Source organism: Dendrobates tinctorius, unplaced genomic scaffold, assembly GCF_039654945.1.
Source record: "Dendrobates tinctorius isolate UK_male_01 unplaced genomic scaffold, ASM3965494v1 ptg000086l, whole genome shotgun sequence".
Taxonomy (NCBI): domain Eukaryota; kingdom Metazoa; phylum Chordata; class Amphibia; order Anura; family Dendrobatidae; genus Dendrobates; species Dendrobates tinctorius.
Window position 1 is genome coordinate 8,705,083 of NW_027361754.1, and position 18,894 is coordinate 8,723,976.

General features: G+C 44.0%; 1 protein-coding gene across 4 annotated transcripts in view; it reads right to left on the reverse strand.

Annotated features, from left to right (window-relative positions):
• Nucleotides 1-18,894, reverse strand: part of CLSTN1 (calsyntenin 1) — a 121,815-nt gene that overhangs the window by 46,565 nt on the left and 56,356 nt on the right. For 2 of the 4 annotated variants that reach the window (XM_073585003.1, XM_073585000.1), the window contains exons 3-4: nt 14,300-14,329; nt 10,053-10,248 (exon numbers count right to left, since the gene is read on the reverse strand). In XM_073585003.1, the coding sequence (XP_073441104.1) occupies nt 10,053-10,248; nt 14,300-14,329 (226 nt within the window). The remainder of the gene's footprint in view (nt 1-10,052; nt 10,249-14,299; nt 14,330-18,894) is intronic. The other 2 variants (XM_073585004.1, XM_073585001.1) reach the window with 1 other exon arrangement.

The following is an 18,894-nucleotide window of genomic DNA, read 5'->3' on the forward strand; positions in this document are numbered from 1 at the left end:
AATGACCCTGATCATAAGTTTACATACCCCATTTCTTAATACCGTGTATTGCCCCCTCTAACATCAATGACAGCTTGAAGTCTTTTGTGGTAGTTGTGGATGAGGTTCTTTATTTTCTCAGATGGTAAAGCTGCCCACTCTTCTTGGCAAAAAGCCTCCAGTTACTGTCTAGCATGAACTGCGCTCTTGAGACCTCCCCAAAGTGGTTCAATGATATTGAGGTCAGGAGACTGAGGTGGATACTCCAAAAACTTCACTTTGTTTTGCTGTAGCTAATAACAGGTCGACTTGTGTTTTGGATCGTTGGAACGTCCAAGTAAGTCCATTGCGCAGCTTCCGGGCTGATGATTGCAAATTTACCTCCAGTATTTGCTGACAACGTACTGCATTTATATTTCCTTCAACTTTGACCAAGTTTCCTTTGTCTTTGTAGCTCACACATGCTCAAAACATCAGAGATCTACCTCTGTGCTTTACAGTAGGAATGGTGTTCCTTTCATCACAGGCCTTGTTGACCTCTCTCCAAATGTAACGTCTATGGTTGTGGCCAAAAAGTTCAATTTTGGTCTCATTACTCCAAAATGCCTTGTAACAGAAGTTTTGAGGCTTGTCTCTGTGCTGTTTTGCATATTGTAGGCGTCATACTTTGTGGCATTTGCACAGTAATGGCTTTCTTCTGGCGACTCGACCATGCCGCCCATTTTACTTCAAGTGCCTCCTTATTTTGTATCTTGAAACAGCCACACCGCTAATTTTCAGAGAGCCCAGTATTTCAGCTGATGATGTTATATGTGGGTTTTTCTTTGCATCTCGAACAATTTTCCTGGCATTTGTGGACAAAATTTTTGTTGATCTACCTGACCGTGGTTTTGTTTTTGCAGAGCCCTTTATATTCCATTTGTTAATCACAGTTTGAACGCTGCTAACTGGCATTATCAATTCCTTGGATATCTTTTTGTATTCCTTTCCTGTTTTATACATTTCAACTACCATTTCCTGTAGATCCGTTGACAATTCTTTTGCTTTCCCCATGACCCACAATCCAGAAATGTCAGTGGCTGGCTGAAAGGTGCAAGAGTCTGTCTGGATCTTAGAAACTCACTCAGCTTTTATGCGCACACACTCTGATTACAGGCAAACATGTCACAGGTGAGGATGTTACCTTTAATAGCCATTTAAACCCATTTGTCTCAACTTCTGTGCATGTTATCAGGCCAAAATCACCAGGGTATGTAAACTTTTGATCAGGATCATTTGGATGTTTTGGGTTGTCATTATGATTTAAAAAGAGAAAACACGGGGGGCGTGGCCTAGCGTGGATGTGAGTGGACGCTAGGTAGAAGAGCTCCGCCGTCAGATCTATGAATTATCCTTAAACAGGTCGTTTTGGCACTGACCTGGACATATCTATTGGCACAGTGAGTGCCCAAGAGTCGGGAGGAGACGCCGTGAGTGCAGAGGAGCGCCGAGATGGGGAGGAGGAGGCAGAAAGATATCGGGGAGGACGGCAGCGTGACTGCACAAGATGGCGCCGGGAAAGTGGAGGAGGCGCGGAGACAGACTGATAGCTTTGATAAACGGTCACGGATCCTCCAGAAGTTGCAGCGCTTTGCAAGAGAGGAGGGGGACACTGAAGAAGGTATAGTGCTGGAAGGAGAGGGAGTGAGCGGTGAAACCGCGGGAGAGGCCGATAGCAGGAGAAGAAAGGGAGGGGGAAATCGCTGGCCCTGAGTGTGTGTCTGAGGAGGAAGACAGTGGAGCTGATGATGAGACTCCTGAGAGAGAGCCAACCTTGAAAGATGTCTTCATGGTGGTGTCGTTCTGCAAGAGGACACTGACTAAGTTGAATAGCCGGGTTGATAAGATTAAAGAAGAAATCACTGGCATTAAAGAGGCACTGAACAAGGCAGATACCAGGATGGGTGCTGTGGAAGAGAGAGTGAGCAGCACTGAGGACTCTGTAAACAAAATGCAGAGGACTCAATCCCAGCATGCTCAAAAGATATCAGCAGTGCATTTGAAGCAGGATGATTTGGAAAATAGATCAAGGAGGAACAATCTCAGATTTGTGGGTTTTCCGGAAAAGGTAGAGGGCAGCGACCCCACCGACTTTATTGAGCAATGGATCTTATCCAAAATCGGCAGAGACACGCTTTCCAGAGTTTTTGCGGTGGAGAGAGCACACCGTGTCCCCCTACGGCCCCTCCCACCGGGTAGCGCTCCTCGTACTATGCTGGCCAGGATGCTGAATTGTAGAGACAGAGAGACTATCCTCCGGGAAGCCAGGAAGTTGCAGGATCTTATGTTTAATGGAAGTCGTATTGAAATATATCCGGACTATTCAGCAGAGGTCCAGAAAATGCGGATGAAATTCGGCGAGGTCAAGAGAGAAATGAGAGCGCTGGGAGTGAAGTACTCTATGATGTATCCTGCTAAACTAAGAGTAGCAGCGTTGGGGTCTGTCCAGTTTTTTCCGTCCCCAGAAGAAGCAGTCAAATGGATGGAGAACAATCATTCTAAGTTGGGAGTAGTGAGAGACGGTGAAGGATGAAGTAGAGACTCTCGGATATATTTCCCTTCCTTTCTTTTTTTGGATGTTGTGCTCCGAGACACCTGGTTTTTCAAAAACTTTTTTGGGGGCGTTGATCCCCGGGTGGTTTTTTGATGACTATTGCAAGATCCTTGTTAGAAAATGTTATGCGGCCTGATTGGTAATGATAATTGTTTTTGTTTTCTGATGGTGGGAGTGTAGGACGCCAAACAAGGGAGACTCAGTGGCTTTATATGGGTGTGAAGCAATTGGGTGCTGGCTGTATTCTCTCTCGTTGGAAGGAGAGAATCAGCTAGATTGGGTTGGAGGGGAGGGGGGGGGAGGGGAGGGGGACAGGGGTGGGTTGGTTACGGGGGAGTTCGCATACTGCAATATAATATAGTGACCACAGAAGTCCGGTTATCTTTTAATTTTTTAGGACATAATGAGTGGTGATGTTAAAATTCTAAGTTGGAACGTACGGGGAATGTTAGATCCCAATAAAAGAGCGGCAGTTATGGCAGAAATTAGAAAGCATAACCCAGATATCGCATGTATATTAGAAACTCATTTGATTAAAGGAAAGGAAAATTGGTTAGAGAAAAAGTGGGTCACTCGGGCCTATCACTCTATGTATTCGGCTTACGCAAGGGGCGTATCTGTACTAATACATTCTCACACTCATTATGAAGAAATTGACTCTTATATAGATAAGGACGGTCAGTTTGTTTCTCTGCATTGTCGAATTTCTGGAATATGCATAATTGTGGTGGCCCTCTATATTCCACCCCCATATTCGAAAAAGAAACTACAGGAGATTTTTGAGTGGATTGGGGGGAGAGGGGATTGCCCAGTGCTAATATTAGGGGACGTCAATAATGTTCTGAATGAGTATTGGGACCGGGCGGGCAGTGAGGGAAATTGCCCTAGGAAAGATAGGATGACTCCATTTGGGACATATGTTAGTGAAATGGATATGATAGACCTATGGAGAGTACGCAATGAGGGGAAGAAATGCTTTTCGTGTTATTCGACTTCGTATCATACTCTATCACGCATAGATTTGGCACTGGGTAATAGGGGCATGGACAGATTGGTTGGAACAGTGGAATATTTGCAGAGACTTATCTCCGATCACAGGGCAGTTGAGGTTAGTCTGAGATTGGGAGTGGGGAAAAGGAGGAGAGTAGGAGGGACGATTCATCCGGAATGGCTCAAATGCTTAAACATGGGAACTATTAGGAATGATATTGCTGAGTTCTTTCAGTTAAACGAAGGCACTGCAGATCCACTCATGGTATGGGATGCTATGAAAGCTTATCTGCGGGGTTTATTCATACGAGATATCTCGAGGCAGAAGACACGAACAAGGCAGGTAAACCAAGAGGCTGCTGAGAGACTCAGCAGGGCAGAGGAAGAGATGATAGTTAGTCCCAATGCCGACACCCAGAAAGCATTAAAAGAAGCACAAGAAGAAGTAAATAAGTTATATTTACAAGGGATAGATAAGAAAAGGGCATTCCAAAAGGCACTGTTCTATGATGAGGGGGAAAAGGTGGGACACTTATTATCAGTGATTACTGCTGCGCAGAAAAAACCATCACAAATATACAAAATTGTCACTAAAGATGGGGCAGTTCATAGGGATACCATCAGGATATTGGAATGTTTTAAGGAATATTATGTAGAATTGTATACCTCGGAATTGAGGGCCTCGGACTTGGAGTTGGATAAATACGTACAAGGGATAGAGTTACCTAGGTTAAATGATTCTGATAAACAAAATTTGGAAGCATTATTCACTGTAGAAGAGGTAGAGAAGGCTATCCTATCATTATCAAATGACAGGTCACCTGGATCTGACGGGATACCGGGAGAAGTGTATAAAGATTTAATAGAAATTGTAGCGCCTAAGTTTAAGCATGTACTTGAGGTGGCAGCGGAGAAGGGGGTATTGCCAAGCTCTATGAGGGAGGCTGTAATCGTGGTGATTCCTAAAGAAGGGAAAGATGCCTCATCCGTAGAATCCTATAGACCAATCTCGTTATTGACATCAGATGTTAAAATACTAGCCAAAATGTTGGCGATAAGAATGTCTAGAGTTGTCCCAAAATTAATACATCCAGACCAATCAGGGTTCCTGCAAAACAGATCTACCGCTATTAACCTGCGAAGACTGTTTTTAAATATTCAAATCCCAGCAGATAATAGGGGGGAAAGGGTCGTGGCCTCACTGGACGCACGGAAAGCCTTTGACAGGGTAGAGTGGAAGTATTTATGGGCAGTATTGAATTGTATGGGATTTGGGCACAGATTTATTTCTTGGGTTAAGTTATTGTATGTGGACCCGAAAGGATATATTAGGATTAATGGGGAGACTTCGGGGGCATTTGGGTTGTTCAGAGGAACTCGTCAGGGTTGTCCATTGTCACTGTTATTGTTTGCTGTGGCGATGGAACCGTTAGCGATTAAAATTCGCAATTCTAAAGAAATACAAGGCTTTAGATATGGGGAGCTGGAGGAAAAGATCGCCTTTTACGCGGACGATATACTCCTGTTTTTAAAAGACGGTGGAGAGACACTGACTGCGGTCATGGACCTTATAGGGGAATTTGGTTTCTTTTCCGGATTGAGAATTAATTGGGACAAGTCATGTATCATGGGGATTGATGGAGAGTTGAGATGTCGAGCTGCAGGGGAGGCGGTTGGTCATTTGAAAGTAGTTAAGGAGTTTAAATACCTCGGAATATGGGTATCTATGCCTGTATCTAGATATCTCGAACTAAACTTCGACCCATTACTAGTTAAATTCAAAGTTAAAATGACAGCATGGTGTAAGTTAGTACTATCAATAGTGGGGAGGATGAATCTAATTAAAATGATAATGATGCCTCAGTTGATGTATGTCCTCCATAATGCCCCGGTTTGGATTCCAAAGAAAAAATTCTATAAAGTTAATACCATTTTTAGAGAACTGATCTGGGGGAAAAAACAAGCAAAAATTAAATTGGAAATACTGCAAAGGGGAAGGATGAGGGAGGGTTGTCGGCGCCAAATCCATGGATATACTTTGTAGCAACGCAGGGGCAGCACTTTAGGGGCTGGCGAGAGGAGGGGAACTTGAGTGTTATGGGGGAAATTTTGGTCCAACTGACCAACAAGAGAACATTGGTACAAAGTTTGGAAGCAGGAAGTTTTGGGAGACTTGGGAAGGACGTGCCCACATTCGGACTTATGCACAAGATATGGCAGCATATCAAACTTCTTAGATGAGTTGAGGAACTGACGATATACACACCTATTTGGGATAATGTGAATCTATCGGAACTATATAAACTGAAGGACTTTATCGATTGGGAGAGGAGAGGTTTGCAATATGTGTGGCAATTATTGGAGGGGTCTGAGATCAAGCCTTTCTCTGTTCTTAAAGAAGAGTTTGGACTCTCATGTAGTGGGGAATTTCGATATTATGGCCTTAGGCATGCATTTCAAGCACAGAAACAGACAATGAATATGACGGTACAGAGGGATGTGGTGCTGGATTATGTGTGTGCACCCGGGGGTACTAGAGGTGCTATCTCTACCATTTATAAAGACCTATTATACTCTTACTCGGCTGGGTTTCCTCTAACAGTAAAATCTAAATGGGAGAGAGAAGTGGGGGACATGGTAGATGAGACATGGGAGACCATCTTAGAGTATATACCTAAACTTTCTTTGAGTGAGCCGGGTAGGATATCTCAACTATATATCATTCATAGAACTTATACGACCCCAGAACTTATGAGGAAAATGGGCTGGAGGGACAACGCGGAGTGTCCAAGATGCGGGTACGAACCTGCGGGACTGCTTCATATGCTCTGGTCCTGTCCAGGACTTTTGTCATACTGGGAAGAGGTTATTGGGCTTGTTGAGAAGATATACCGATGTGATATAGGAAGAGATCCAATTACGTGTGTGTTGGGATATGTGGAGGAGGTGTCGGTGGGAAATGCCTATAAGTCCATCATAGCAAAACTCTTATATACTGCCCGCAAGCTGATCGCACAAAAATGGATTGATGTTGTACCCCCAACGATTGGGGAGTTTGTCACTCGTGTGAATAATGTAATCCGATTGGAAGAGAGAATTTATAGAAAACGACATAAAGAGGCACAATTTGAAAAACTCTGGGCCATGTGGTTACAGTCGAGACAATCACATTGAGAAAGTCTGTATTGCAGTTGGGAAGGGGGGGGAGGGAGGAGGGAGGAGGTTGGTTCTGTTTTTTATTTTCTTCTTTTTGACGGGGAAGAAATTGAATGTCGTGTTCCTTTTTTTTTCTCTGTATGCAATGGAGATGATTTGAAAGCTTTGCTTAAATGTAATTATAACGACATTTGAATATAATAAAAAATCTTTGGTTTAAAAAAAAAAAAAAAAGAAAACACAGTAGTTTGACAATAAATGGCTGCACCAACCCCTAACCATAAGTGGAAAAAAGTTTTGGTGTTATCATTCATATTCTCTGAAAAAGGCCAAGAAAGCAAAAATTCTGCCGGGGTATGTAAACTTTTGAGCACAACTGTATACTTAAACAGTTTGGGCAGTTGTCAGGTCTGACTATTAACGAGGATAAATCTGCACTATTCCCCTTAGATGCCCCGGTAGACCGTTCAGACATTCAGCATACCCAAATAGAGGTGGTTTCCCAGTTCAAATACTTGGGGTTGGTAATATTGTCCCCTCTTAATAGATTATGAAAAACAGAATCTACTGCCTCTTCCAGACAAAATTAAGTGCAAAATAACAGCATGGTGTAAACTCCAACTCTCTGTGGTGGGCAGGTTAAATCTTATTAAGATGGTGTTGATGCCTCAGATTTTATATATTCTACATAATGCTTCAATTTGGCTCCTGCCATCTAGATTCCATAAGATAAACACGCTTTTCAGAGATTTGGTCTAGCGTAAAGGGCAGTCTAGAATAAGACTACAAACTTTGTAGAGACCAAAAGACGACACTGGCCTGGCACTGCCCAATGCATGATTATATTTTCTGGCGGCTCAATGCCAACATATGAAGTGATGGAAATAAAGTGTTATGGGCATTGGTTTGCAAAATTATTCAAAATACTGTGGGAAAGGGGCCCCTTGTGGATAGTTTAGAGCAGGGGTGGGGAACCACAGGCCCCAGGGCCATTTACGGCCCTCGATGACCTTTTATACGGCCCCCGGGCAGATTCTCAGGGACCACAATGTTTTGGCAGGGAGTTGTATTTTGATTGCCACCAGCTCTGAAGGGCATGCAATGAACGATTACGTCCTGAAACCAGTGCCAGAGTCAGGATCTACTTTGTGGGCAGAGTTTGTACGGCCCCCGAAGGATGTTATAAATATCCAAATGGCCCTTGGCAGAAAAAAGATTCCCCACCCCTGGTTTACAGGCAGGCAAGTTTGGGGGTCTCTCAGTATACCCTACATTGGACTTAATTTCCAAGGTTTGGCTTAAAATCAAATAAGAAAGGTCCAACACTTATCAATGTACACACCTATTTGGAGTAATGACTTAAGGAACTGTCACACTAAGCGATATCGCTATAACTTGTGACGTTATAGCGATATTGCTAGCGACATCGCTGTGTCTGATACTTACCTACGACCGGCTCCCCCGCTGGTTATCGCTGATCGCGCGAGAACGTCCTGGACCGCTTCTCGTTGTCAGCTTCCTGCGGCGCTTCCTGTGGAGCGACGAGCGTGGAGCCGGGCGGGAGGACGCAGGATCGCCTAGTGTGACAGGTAAGTAGCAACCCCCGTCCCCAGTGATGTCGCTGGTGAGATCTGCCTGTGTGGCAGCTCACTAGCGACCACTTAGCGATGTACCAGCAATCCTGACCGCGTCATATCGCTGGTCGGGATCGCTGGTACATCGCTAAGTGTGACAGTACCTTAACTCTCAGAATTTGCCAAACTAACTGAGTTCAGGAACTGGAAGAGTAGGGGTATACAGTACGTTGACCAGGTGGTTGGCAATGAGGGGCTTAAATCCTTTGTCTGCAAAAAGAGTTTGATCAACTGATAGTTGCTTCTTTCAATACTTTCAACTCAAACATGCCTACAAAGCCCAATATAAAGTGAAAGATGTTAAAACTCAGAGATGTGGTATTGGACACTAATTGCTTAGAGGACATCACAAAGTGGGTAATATCTAGTGTTTATGGTGACTTTCTCTTTGTCTTCCTTAAGACAGTCCCTCTGTTGGTTAGAAATGGGAGACCGAGATTGGTTCTATCACAGATGATAAGTGGGCTTCAGTGCTGGAATACATACCCAATCTATTGCTTAGTGAACCTAAACCTGAAATAATGTTCAAAATGGGTCTTGGAAATTATTCTAGATGCCCGAGGTGTGCCCAACAGGAAGCAAGAATATTACACATGTTATGGTCATGCCCGCATCTGCACTCCATATTGGAGAGCAGTTTTAGGCCATATAGAGTCATCCTCTGGGTGCGTGGTGATTAGTAATCTTCTCACTTGCATACTGGGATATGTAGATGAATTGTGTACTGCTGACACTGGGAAACTTGTCATAGCTCATTTACTATACATGGCTCGAAAACTCATTGCTAAAAACAGGATTTCAGCAACTCCACCGACAGACAGAGTTTATTAATCAAGTTGAGTCCCTCATATCATTGGAAAAAGGGGTATACCTCAAAAGAGATAGAAGTAAATATGATAAATTATGGGGTCCTGGCATGGAGGTAACCAGTGATCAGCCTCGATAGGATCTTGTTAGATGTGCATCTTGTGCTATGGATTCACTACACATTGCGTTTACAAATGCAAATCATCTGTGTGCCTTTCGACTTGGCTGGTCTTGACCGGCTTGATTTATTTTGTTTTGTATGGTCGTATATCTATGATGTGGTATGATATGGTATTCTGAATAACAAATGTTGGGGGGGAGGGATTAACACTTTTGGTTGAGATTTTTTTTTTGTGTATGTGTCACTGTTATAAAATTAATAAAAATCTACTTGATTTAAAAAAAAAAAAAAAAAAAAAAAAAAACGTTGCAAAAACGGCATTTTTTGGCTACAGAAAAAAAGACGATGCAAAAACACTGCAAGTTAACATAGCCTTAAAAAAGGTTCCCGGTGGCAGGAGACACCCTGACAGAAGACACCAGGGGATGCTGCAAATGCTTAAAGGTTTTCAATTTTGTTTTGCTTTTTTACTAAAGTTACCAGGGGAAGCCACCTGTCTGACCGAACATGATGACATCTCCTCTACCAAAGACCTGGTTAATAAAGTCACTGACTGGCTGCAGGGTCAGGACATCATCACGTCTGGTGTGATCAAAATCATTGTAGTGGCAGCCCTAGAGCAGAGGAGGTCGGATCCCGGTGGCATGTATGGCTTCCAACTGGTAGCTTTAAAAACAGAGACTTTTTAGAAACCAGGAACTGTTATATGCAAAAATGAGTACTTGATCTTCTCTTGATTTTTCTATTATTTTTGTTTTTCTGCCCTTCTTACTTGTGCGATTTTTTTGCATTCGAGCCGTCTGGTCCTTTGCCGCAGTCGTAAGCTTGAATGGTGAAGGTGTAGTCCTTCTGCAATTCGCAGTCCAGCTTCTCGGTGGAGCGAATCACACCCTCACCAGTGGATTTGTCCACCACCATGGCCTCGAATGGCACATCCTGGTCGTGAATCTTAAATCCGCAGATCTCTCCTGGAAACACCACAAGCAAATATAAAAAGACAGGGGGGGAGAATAAATAAAAAATTAGAAGCTGAAACTAGCCCACACTTAGCCCTTCCGCTGCTGTGTTTCCCTAAAAATTGGGTAACTGAGCAGAAAAAGGGTTAACATCGTGCACTATGTGGGGTAGATATATCAACACAGGATATAGAGACATAACCAAAAAGAATAAATAAAATATGACAATTTGGCAGCCAGGGGGGTGTGAGGGTCTGTGGACAAGGCAGAAGCACTGTGCTTTAATAGATAGGGTGAAGTCCGGGTATTGTTGTTAACAGAAGCAGGTGCCTGCCTTTCAAGCAAGTTCAGTATCTGGCATCCATTCATGCAGGAATACAAAGAGAGAAAAAATAAAAAAGAGAGATACGTATGTAGACAGGCATTTCACAGGAGTACTTGAGATTTGCACTAAAAAAAGAGGAGAAAAAAAAAAGAAAAAGAGAAACAGAAAATAAAATAAACGGCATGCAGCCGAGGCGGCTGGTGGGCGCACGCCGGGGGGGTTAGGGCTCTGCCAGGCAATTGGACAGAACGTTTTAAAGCAGAGCAGTATAAGAGATGAGGAAGCTTCAGCTACAGCTCCACTGATCCATGGCAAGTCTATCACCAAGAAAATTGGTTTCTTGGGCCCGGATAAAAAAAATAAAATACAAGACAGCAAGTCATAAGATGAAGTCTTCCTGTGCAATGAACCTGGCTAAAATTAGGGAATCAAATGCAAAAAAACTCATGGGAGAAAACAGAAATATTCGTAGCTCAGACATCCATTTCAAGAGGCCGGCCGAGGAATAAGACGGTTTATAAACTGCTGCCTATATAGGACGTATATCACTTGGTTCTACGCAGATCCTCAGACTCCTTGTCTCCAGTTTCATCGTCAAGTTTATGGAAATGTTTAACTCGGGCGGCTACGCAAGGCCTCTGTGCTACTTCAGTCGTCTTATAAAGTGGCAGAAGAGCTACGTGCGCCATCAAGCACGTGCTGTGGTGGTACTACAAGTCTCAGCATAGAACGGCAAGTCTTGTAGCCCTGCAACAGCTGAAGTGAGTGGTCATATGTGATGATGAGACCATGGAGCTGCTCCTTCCCATCCCATATCTTCCAGTATGAGCTCCCAGTATACAGGAGGTGCTGAATGCCCAGTGTGAAGTGAATACGACGTGTGCAGGGGGATTATACTGGATGGACTCCATATGGTCCTGATACTGGTTCCGTATGGGTGTGACAACAGGGGATTGGCTCCGTGTGGTCCCGATACTGGTACCGTATGGATGTGGGTATGGGGACGGGCTCTGTGTAGTTGCATTACTGGTACATATGGATGTGGAAATAGGGAAAGGGCTACGTGTGGTCCTGATACTGTACAATATGGATGTGGATACAAGGGATGGGCTCCGTGTGGTCTCATTACTGGTAAGTATGGATGTGGAAAGGGGGGATGGGCTCCATGTGGTTCTGATACTGGTACCATAGGATGTGGAAAAGGGGGTTGGGCTCCGTGTGATGCTAATACTCTACAATATGGATGTGGAAACGGGGGATGGGCTCCGTGTGGTCCTGATACTGTACAATATGGATGTGGATGTGAGGGATGGGCTCCGTGTGGTCTCATTACCGGTACGTATGGATGTGGAAAGGGGGGGATGGGCTCCGTGTGATCCTGATACTGTACAATATGGATGTGGAAATGGGGGATGGGTTCTATGTGGTCCAAATACTGTACAATATGGATGTGGAAACGGGGGATGGGCTCCGTGTGGTCCTGATACTGTACAATAAGGATGTGGATGCGAGGGATGGGCTCCGTGTGGTCTCACTACTGGTAAGTATGGATGTGGAAAGGGGGGATGGGCTCCATGTGGTTCTGATACTGGTACCATAGGATGTGGAAAAGGGGGTTGGGCTCCGTGTGATCCTAATACTCTACAATATGGATGTGGAAACGGGGGATGGGCTCCGTGAGGTCCTGATACTGTACAATATGGATGTGGATGTGAGGGATGGGCTCCGTGTGGTCTCATTACCGGTACGTATGGATGTGGAAAGGGGGGGGATGGGCTCCGTGTGATCCTGATACTGTACAATATAGATGTGTAAATGGGGGATGGGTTCTATGTGGTCCTGATACTGTACAATATGGATGTGGATGTGAGGGATGGGCTCCGTGTGGTCTCATTACCGGTACGTATGGATGTGGAAAGGGGGATGGGCTCCATGTGGTCCTGATACTGGTACGATATGGATGTGGAAACGGGGGATGGGCTCCGTGTGATCCTGATACTGTACAATATGGATGTGGAAATGGGGGATGGGTTCTATGTGGTCCAGATACTGTACAATATGGATGTGGAAACGGAGGATGGGCTCCGTGTGGTCCTGATACTGTACAATATGGATGTGGATACGAGGGATGGGCTCTGTGTGGTCTCATTACTGGTACCGTATGGATGTGGAAAGTGGGGTTGGGCTCCGTGTGGTCTTGATACTGGTACCATATGGATGTGTAAACGGGGGATGGGCATTGTGTGATCTTGATGCTGTACAATATGGATGTGGAAACAAGGGAGGGGCTCTGTGTGGTCTAATTACTGGTACCGTATGGATGTGGAAAGTGGGGATGGGCTTCGTGTGGGCCTGATACTGGTACCATATGGATGTGAAAACGGGGGATGGGCTCCGTGTGATCCTAATACTGTACAATATGGATGTGGAAGCGGGGGATGGGTTCCATGTGGTCCAGATACTGTACAATATGGATGTGGAAACGGGGGGTGTGGTCCTGATACTATACAATATGGATGTGGATACGAGGAATGGGCCCCTTGCAGTCTCATTACTGGTACCGCATTGATGTGGAAAGTCGGGATAGGCTCCGTGTGATACTGATACTGGTACCATATGGATGTGGAAACGGGGTATGGGCTCCGTGTGATCCTGATACTGTGAAACATGGATGTGGAAATGAGGGATGGGCTCCGTGTGGTCTCATTACTGGTACCGTATGGATGTGGAAAGGGGGGATGGGCTCTGTATCGTCCTGATACTGTACAATATCGATGTGGAAACAAGGAATGGGCTCCGTGTGGTCTCATTACTGGTACCGTATGGATGTGTAAACGGGGGATGGGCTCTGTATCGTCCTGATACTGTACAATATGGATGTGGATACAAGGGATGGGCCCCGTGTGGTTTAATTACTGGTACCGTATGGATGTGGAGAGTGGGGATGGGCTCCGAGTGGTCCTGATACTGGTACCATATGGATGTGGAAAAGGGGGATGGGCTCCATGTGATCCTGACACTGTACAATATGGATGTGGAAACGGTGATGGGTTCCATGTGGTCCAGATACTGCACAATATGGATGTGGAAATGGGGGATGGGCTCCGTGTGGTCCTGATACTGTACAATATGGAAGTGGAAACAGGGGATGGGCCCCATGTGTGATCACGACACCGTATGAATGTGGATATGGGGGATGGGTTCTGTGTGGCCCTGATGATACTGTATAATATGGCTGTGGCTATGGGGGATGAGCTCCTTGTGGTCCTGATGGGGGTCCAGAAGAGACAGAAATAAAGGGCTTGATCATTGTGGGGTCCTGGTACCAGTGTTGTGCTGATATTCGTACTAATGACTGTATGAAGGACATAAAACCACTACAGTGGATAACACTAAAAAACATCTCACTTCCAGAATTTTCCATTTTCCTTTCCTGAAATGGATGTCTGACGGCTCAATATTTCTAACCAATGGGGGTTACATAGCAATTCATTTTGATATCAAAATATAAACTTAACAAAAAAAAGTAACAAATAAGAGAAACAATAAAAAACAGAAGATCGTAAAAAGGGATCAGAGTATCTTCTGTTTAACCCCTTCAGAGCCAGTACTCAATAGCAATAGCCACATTGCAAAATTGAATGGCCCTGAAGGAGTCAAGTGCTGATTCCCCATTTTCAGAACCAAAAAGTTAGTGGGTTAATAAGTCATAAGAGGATAGAAAGAACCCGTTATCACCTTCTTTGGTGACTGTCACCTCAAAACTCTCTAAAGGGAAAAAAGATAAACCTGTGTCAGTAATTGGGGAGAGAAGGAACGGTCAGAGAAACACACAATTTGCAGCCAGTATACCTGCCGTGTCCTCTGCTGCTAAACAAAAGCTGAACGGGAGGAAGAACAAGTAACACAAAATCGCATGTACACAACGTGCACCGCAAAGTAACGTTCCTGCCATTCAGAGTGGGAGGAAGCATCACATGCTATGGCAGAAAGGTTTAAAGTGCCCCTGTCACCTAGAAAGTCACTTTATGGGCAAAGCCAAACAGTTCCGAGAAGTTTTATGGGAGGTCAGAAGAGCCCACTGACATTGGATGAGACTGGGCTAAAAGGACAAGCCATTTTCTACTGGACAGGAAAATGGGCTCAGATTCTGATACAGAGCTCCAAATCCCCAGCTGCACATCACACACCCATAACATTAAATTCTGGTAGATGTACTAATAATTACATATATCTATATGTCTTCAGGGAGCACTCCGCAGTGGGCAGGTAGCACTCAATCCCCTCATACTAGCATTTCAGAAGGGAGGGGGGTTAATACATATAGTTTGCAGGATACCAGTGGTGACAAGTGAACTTTAGAAATCAAACAAAAAATGAAAATGAAAAGCAATTATTGTTATAAATACAATAAAAAGCAATTCTACCACAAAGCCAATAAGAAAAGCAAAGGGCGACATATTTCATTGGCATCAGGTCGGAGCTCAGCATCACATAGACTAGTATAGAACATTCTGTGAGAGGCAGCACATTGTCTTCACATAGACCAGTATAGAACATTCTGTGAGAGGCAGCACATTGGCTTCACACAGACCAGTATAGAACATTCTGTGAGAGGCAGCACTTTGGCTTCACAAAGACCAGTATAGAACATTCTGTGACAGGCAGCACATTGGCTTCACATAGACCAGTATAGAACATTCTGTGAGAGGCAGCACTTTGGCTTCACATAGACCAGTATAGAACATTCTGTGAGAGGCAGCACATTGGCTTCACACAGACCAGTATAGAACATTCTGTGAGAGGCAGCACGTTGGCTTCACACGGACCAGTATAGAACATTCTGTGAGAGGCAGCACGTTGGCTTCACATAGACCAGTATAGAACATTCTGTGACAGGCAGCACATTGGCTTCACATAGACCGGTATAGAACATTCTGTGACAGGCAGCACATTGGCTCCACATAGACTAGTTTAGAACATTCTGTGACAGCGCACTGGCTTCACATAGAGCAGTATAGACCATTATAGAACATTCTGTGAGAGGCAGCATATTAGCTTCACATAGACCAGTTTAGAACATTCTGTGACAGCGCATTGGCTTCACATAGACCAGCATAGAACATTCTGTGAGAGGCAGCACATTGGCTTCACATAGACCAGTTTAGAACATTCTGTGACCGCACATTGGATTCACATAGACCATTATAGACCAGCATAGAACATTCTGTGACAGCACATTGGCTTCACATAGATCAGCATAGACCATTCTGAGAGATGTAGCACATTGGCTTCACATAGACAAGTTTAGAACTTTCTGTGACCGCATATTGGATTCACATAGACCATTATAGACCAGCATAGAACATTCTGTGACAACGCATTGGCTTCTCATAGACCAGTATAGAACATTCTGTGACAGGCAGCACATTGGCTTCACATAGACCAGTTTAGAACACTGGCTTCACATAGAGACCTAAATGAACATTGTGGTTGTATTACCAAGGGTCGTCTTATTTCGTCTTATTTTGCTTTAATTATTGTATTGTTAACGTCGTTACTTATGACTTGTGTTTTGAAACTGTTAAACTGTAAAGCCCTGCGGAATATGTTGGCGCTATATAAATAAAGATTATTATTATTATTATTCCTTTTTCTTCTTTTCATGGGCTGTGGTGACAGAGCGTTCAAGTGTACCAGTGGACAGAGGTGCAGCAATTTGTCCAATTAACATCCAGGTCTACAGAACAAATAAGACGTTTCAGAAGGCAGACGGTGACTCGGCACCTCCTGCAATCATGCAAGCAAGCAGGACCCTTGCATTGGTAATCAACTAGGTTCTTTATGTGGAAGCTTGATTTTGAGTCAATATGAAAGGAGGAAAGTGCTGACCACCAATTTTAACACTGCCCTCCCAAGTAAACCATTGTTTATTTTAAACACAGAAAAAAAGCATCAACTGTGCTTGACTTACCCTTCCCCGGGTCCCGCATGGAGATCTATGGAAAGCAAGTCAAGCACAGTTAGTTTACGTGTTTGTTTTTTTAAAACCCGGGAAACCCCTTTAAGTCTTCAATATACAATACTTTAGATAGCAGTTGGACATATAGTATGACCACCATCTCTCCCTGCCCACAGGGCGCTCTTTCTGCCGAGCACTCTTATTTTCACTATGAGAGACTCCTCTGACAGCGGCTTATCTTGCCGAGAATAAAAAGGATCAGCATTCTCAAATAGGACATACCATACACTTCTGTCCCCAAACATCATCGGGGACATACACAATCGAATATCTTTGATATCAGTGGGTTCAACCGACATTAGTCTAATGGGTACAGGGACCTTAAAGCTGCAATGATGGCATCTGAAAATATTACAAGTCGATCAATACTGATTAACGGTCTTTTATAGAGGCCAATGCAAATGGTGTGGGAGTCGAATGGTCATTAACACATCTTTTGCAGCAAATAAGGTGCAATTGGCTTGAAGCACAGTCACCGTCAATCAGAGCCTGGCTGTACGGTGTGTATTTTAATGTCCGGTATTTCATAGAGAACATACTTTGAAAATCCGGCTGGGACTATTGGGAGGGACCCCACTATTCCAATGTGGCCCCCCGGTGGCTTCTCCATAAGAGTTGATTGACAGGTCTTTCCCATGTGTGTACATAGCCAGAGACTAGTCAGATCTTTCCCTATAGTCCATAGGTGGCTTCTCAGTACACCAAATAGTATCCAAATTATAGATAGATAATATAAAACAATACTTTTAATAAAAATGTATAAATTATACACATATAACAAAATATATAATTACAACCCCAACAACATAAGGTTTGTATTTGTGGGGGGAGGAGGAAACAGGAGGAGAAAAATCGCCCTAGTATATTACTATTGTCTCCCTACCTAACAGCGGAGTTTGGCACCCTCAATCCTGCGTAGTGGCCACAGCTATCCCTCCCTCTCCCTAAATGACCCTGTAGAAAATTTAGGGTGCAAAAAAGACTTAGCTGTAAGGTACCATATGTTAATAATCAGGTAAATATGGTACCCTGCTTCTGATATACCATATGGCACGTGTAATATATCAGAGCCGGAGGCTAGTAAGCCTCAGAGGCGTTTTATGTACATTGGTAGCCCAACTGTATATTCCTTTTGCACATAACCCCAGATACAATCACTTTAGGATTCAAATACTAGGGTGATTTTTCTCCTCCTCCCCACCCATAAAGACAGACCCTCTGTTGTTGGGGTTTTGATTAAATATTGTGCTATATGTGTATACTTTTACATGTATATCAAGTTACGTTTTATATGATCCATCTATAATTTGGGTACTATTCGGTGATCTAATTCTGTTTTTGTTTTTTTTTTGTACCATGGTAATTTATTTGCTATACGGTGATGTATTGGCTTCTCAGTACACGAACAGGTTCTGATCCATGGTGCCCGTGCTTCTAGCAGCATTAATTTAATGACAGGTTCCCTTAAAGGGTTTTCTGGGCTTTTCACATAATCTCAGTGCATATCGGGGCTGCAGAATACTGACAATAAGTAATTTACCTTCTGTGGCCAGTTTGCAGGGTTTCCAAGATATGATCTCTTGCTTCTAAGAAAAACATCCGGGGGGGGTGTTCTGGCATTGAAATGAGAACTGGTCGTTTCCTCCTACTCTACTAAAAACCTGCCCTCTATAGCAACAACTCCACCCTCCATTGCAACAGGCCCTCCCCGACCACATGAACAAGCCTATCCCTCTTCACACAGTAACAAATCCTCCCCCTCTAGCAGCCTCAGTGCAGAGAGCAGACCACCCAGCTGTTCTTCCCCCTATTCACACGCTGAACAGTGATCTATGCAAAGTGAAACTAGTGAGGAGGAAACGACCAGTTCTCATTTCAATGCCAGAACACACCCCCCCTGGACGTTTTTCTTACAAGAAAGAGCTGATATCTAGCAAACGCTGCAGACTGGCCACAGAAGGTAAATTACTTATTGTCAGCATTCTGCAGCCCAGATATGCACTGAGATTATGTGAAAAGCCCGGACAACCCCTTTAAAGGTCAGTAATGGATTTTCCTGGTGCTGAGCAGAACATGAAGTAGTAAAATAAGAGGATGTCAGTCAGCAGCCATTTTTTCTATCTGGCCCACTCTACCATCCACATTCATAAGCACAGGGCTACCAGGTGGTATACACAATAGTCATTTATACAGGTATAGAAACTCAGCCGAGCCTTCTGTTTGATTAAGTGTTTGTTTCATCTGAGCAGCAGCCGGTTGTACAGGACAAGACACGTAGCAATGATGTTAATGGGTCCCACCAAAATACCTC